The 3,121-nt window shown below is 46.3% G+C and overlaps 1 protein-coding gene across 1 annotated transcript in view; it reads right to left on the bottom strand.

The window, feature by feature from the left end:
* The window catches only part of cavin4a (caveolae associated protein 4a), a 10,113-nt gene extending 8,037 nt beyond the window's left edge, over window positions 1-2,076 (bottom strand). The window contains exon 1 of the mRNA XM_007577900.2: window positions 750-2,076. Coding sequence (XP_007577962.1) covers window positions 750-1,157 — 408 coding nt within the window. The 5' untranslated portion in view covers window positions 1,158-2,076. The remainder of the gene's footprint in view (window positions 1-749) is intronic.
* Window positions 2,077-3,121: the final 1,045 nt, after the last annotated feature.

The following is a 3,121-nucleotide window of genomic DNA, read 5'->3' as shown; positions in this document are numbered from 1 at the left end:
ACGGAGAATCGTTTTAAAATGAATCGTTTTAAAATGAATCGTTTTAAAATGTCGACCTGAAGACGGAGAATCGTTTTAAAATGAATCGTTTTAAAATGAATCGTTTTAAAATGTCGACCTGAAGACGGAGAATCGTTTTAAAATGAATCGTTTTAAAATGTCGACCTAAAGACGGAGAATCGTTTTAAAATGAATCGTTTTAAAATGTCGACCTGAAGACGGAGAATCCCCCTCAGGGTGAATTCAGTTCAGTCCAAATGATCAAAATCTACTTTGTTTTTCTAGAAAACCCAGTTGGTTCGGAGAGGTGTGAATGCATCATCGACCAAATTCTGGCCGTTTCTGGTTGAAGTGAACTCAGGAAGCGGACGAGCCCAAGGCATTCTGGGTAAATTAAACCAAAACAAAAGTGCTAGACTAAAGAGAAATCCTCCAACCACTAAAATTTGACGCCTCCATCTTGTTTCCATCTGGTGAAGAAGGAAGTTGCTCTCAGTGTCTTCAGAGGTTTTTGTGTCGTTTCCTTCAGTGGTTCTTGGTGCAGCGCCCCCACAGGCCAGGAGGGGAACAGGTTGGTTTGACTCAGAGCCACAGAAGCTGGAGATGAGCAGGTGGTGAAGGTTTGGTCCAAATCAAACCAAGTCTACTGGACTATCAGGTGGGAAAACCCCCTGAAACTGAACGCCTCCCTCTCTGGTTTCAGTCCAGGCGCTGACGGCTTCACAGACCTTCGCGGCGTCTCGTCTTACCTGGTAGATGACCACTCTGAACTTGTTGCGCGTCAGCAGCTCGTCCTGCGTCGTTTCCACCTTCTTGACTCGGACGTTCTGCTTCTCCACGCGCGTGCGGACCTCCTTGACGTTGGCGCTCACCTTGCGGGTTTTCTGCAGGAGCTTCTCCACGGTGCCGCTGGTGTCGCTGTGGTCTTTGGCCAGCTTCAGGACGTCGCCCTGGATGGTCTTGATGTTGTTCTCCAGCTCCAGCTGACGCTCCTCCATGCGCTGCTGGCAGGACTGGACGTTGTCGATGATGCCGGCCACGCGCTCCAGCAGAGACAGGATGGTGAGGGCGCTGATGGGGTTGCCGGCCTCGTCCTCCACCCCGACGATCTCCAGCTTCTCCTGGACGCCTGCCGAGCGCAGCTTGTGCTGATCCATTGGGGACGTTTTGGGAAACGTAAATTTGCAGGTTCGGTCGGAGGAGCGTTGGGGTACCAGCAGGAGACCAGAGTGGCAACACCCAACCGCTGTGACCCAAACTCAGTCTGGGAGCAAGAGAGACGGGAAACTCCACCTACCCCCCTTTAAAAATAGGTGTGAGGACACTGAAGGCTCCAGATTCAGATCTCCATGGGACGTGGGCCAGGCACTAAACTCTGAGCCTGCAGAACCGCCCGCCCAAGCTAAAAATATGAGCTCCCTGTAAGGCGACACTTTGACATTTCAGGCGATGCAAGCAGCCCTCTGAGTCCTGCGACGCTTTGTTACCCGTCATGCACAGTGATTCATAATTTCCAATAATTTCCACTTCTGTTCCTGTAAGCAGCTGTGAAACATGTACATCAGCAGGAGTCATCCTGCGTTCCTGCAGCGACAGTTGTGCCATTCCCTCTGGTTGCTCAGAGCAGCTCTGCCCTTTTACTTTCCCCTGGGCAGCAGAGTCCAAACACTGAGATCTGAAGCCGTTCATAGAGCCGACGGCTCCACAGCATCAGCCGCCGAAACTCTAAACAGACACAGATACGCAGTCTGAGTACGACCCGGGAGGAAAACCGAGACAAAACGCCTCTCATCATCTGGCAAACAATTAAATGAAAATGTGCGGAGAAGCATTTAAATTCAGATTTGTTCCAATGCTTGAAATTATACTGAAGTGCTTTTGTAGTTCATAATTTACTTTTTAAAGTTGATCAAAATTTCTAGGAACCTTTAATTTGAAGTCTGTCACTTCCTGTTTTCCTGGGGTACAGATATAACGTTACACAGGTGCCATTTTGATTTTTCCCAAAAATGCTGATTAATTAATTAGGCAACTAATTACATTTTTGTTTATATAAAAAGCTCCAAATGGAACCTTTGTTTTTGCATGTTTCTGGTACATCTGTACATCTGATGCACAAGCTACATCCGCTAACAGCAGCAATGGAAAACTGATGAGATTGCCAACATTTATCAACACGTTCAGTTTCAATTTAATTCAAAAATATTTTATTTATTCAAGTGTTTGGTCCAGAGAAGCAGAAGCCAAAATATCCAACATGTTGCACAAAACCTCCACAACGTTTGTAACCTACAGAGAAGGTCAGAGTTACTGGAGACGTTTTGGATAAATTATATGAAACCGTTCAGGGAAATGGCTAAAGCTAGCATTTAATAAAAACCATGTCAACATTTTAAACGTGTCTTCAAATTATAATTTAATTTAACTGGATCTTAATCCTGAGCGTTGGAGGGTCTGCAGGGCCCCATGTGGCCCCGGAGCCGCCGGGTCCAGACCAACATGAAGTCCAAACGTTTCGTCACTGTGGTCAACAACTACATGCAAAATTCATGCAAAAAATATTTTTTTTTATTTTCCTGATAATTGATAAGTGAAATTTTAATGAAATCTATAAATCCTTAAAGATCCAGAACATAAAAAGGTTTCAAACTGCTGCCTTGTTAAAAGAAAAACACAATTTAAACATTTTTGGGATGAACTATTGATTATCGGTCACATTTTCTGCCGTTCGTGATTTGCAGTCAGGGGGCCGATCAAAATAATTTCAAGGGTCACAAATGGCCCCCAGGCCACACTTTGGACACCCTGATCTAGAGGACAAATGGACGGTCAAAGATCCGTCTCTAATCACCACAGACTAGCGGCTGCAGCGTCTGTCCATCATGGTGACCATTTATCTTTAACTTTGGATGTTTTTCTCCACTGAATGAATCCATGAAGTTTCTTTCAGCTTCGCCAGCCGGACAGGAAACCGTCTGAAGTTTGGTTGGAGAACTGGAGGTAATTCCTGAACAATGGAGTCATGAGGAGCCCTGCTGAATGCAGCGGACTGAACCGAGCAGCTGCTGCTGCCCCGAACCCCCAACACAGAGGGAGGGGGGAGAGGAGGGGGAGGAGAGAG

Source organism: Poecilia formosa, unplaced genomic scaffold (assembly GCF_000485575.1).
Source record: "Poecilia formosa unplaced genomic scaffold, Poecilia_formosa-5.1.2 Scaffold459, whole genome shotgun sequence".
Lineage (NCBI taxonomy): Eukaryota > Metazoa > Chordata > Actinopteri > Cyprinodontiformes > Poeciliidae > Poecilia > Poecilia formosa.
The sequence above is the reverse complement of the archived record's forward strand: the minus strand, read 5'-3'. Positions and strand labels throughout refer to the sequence as shown.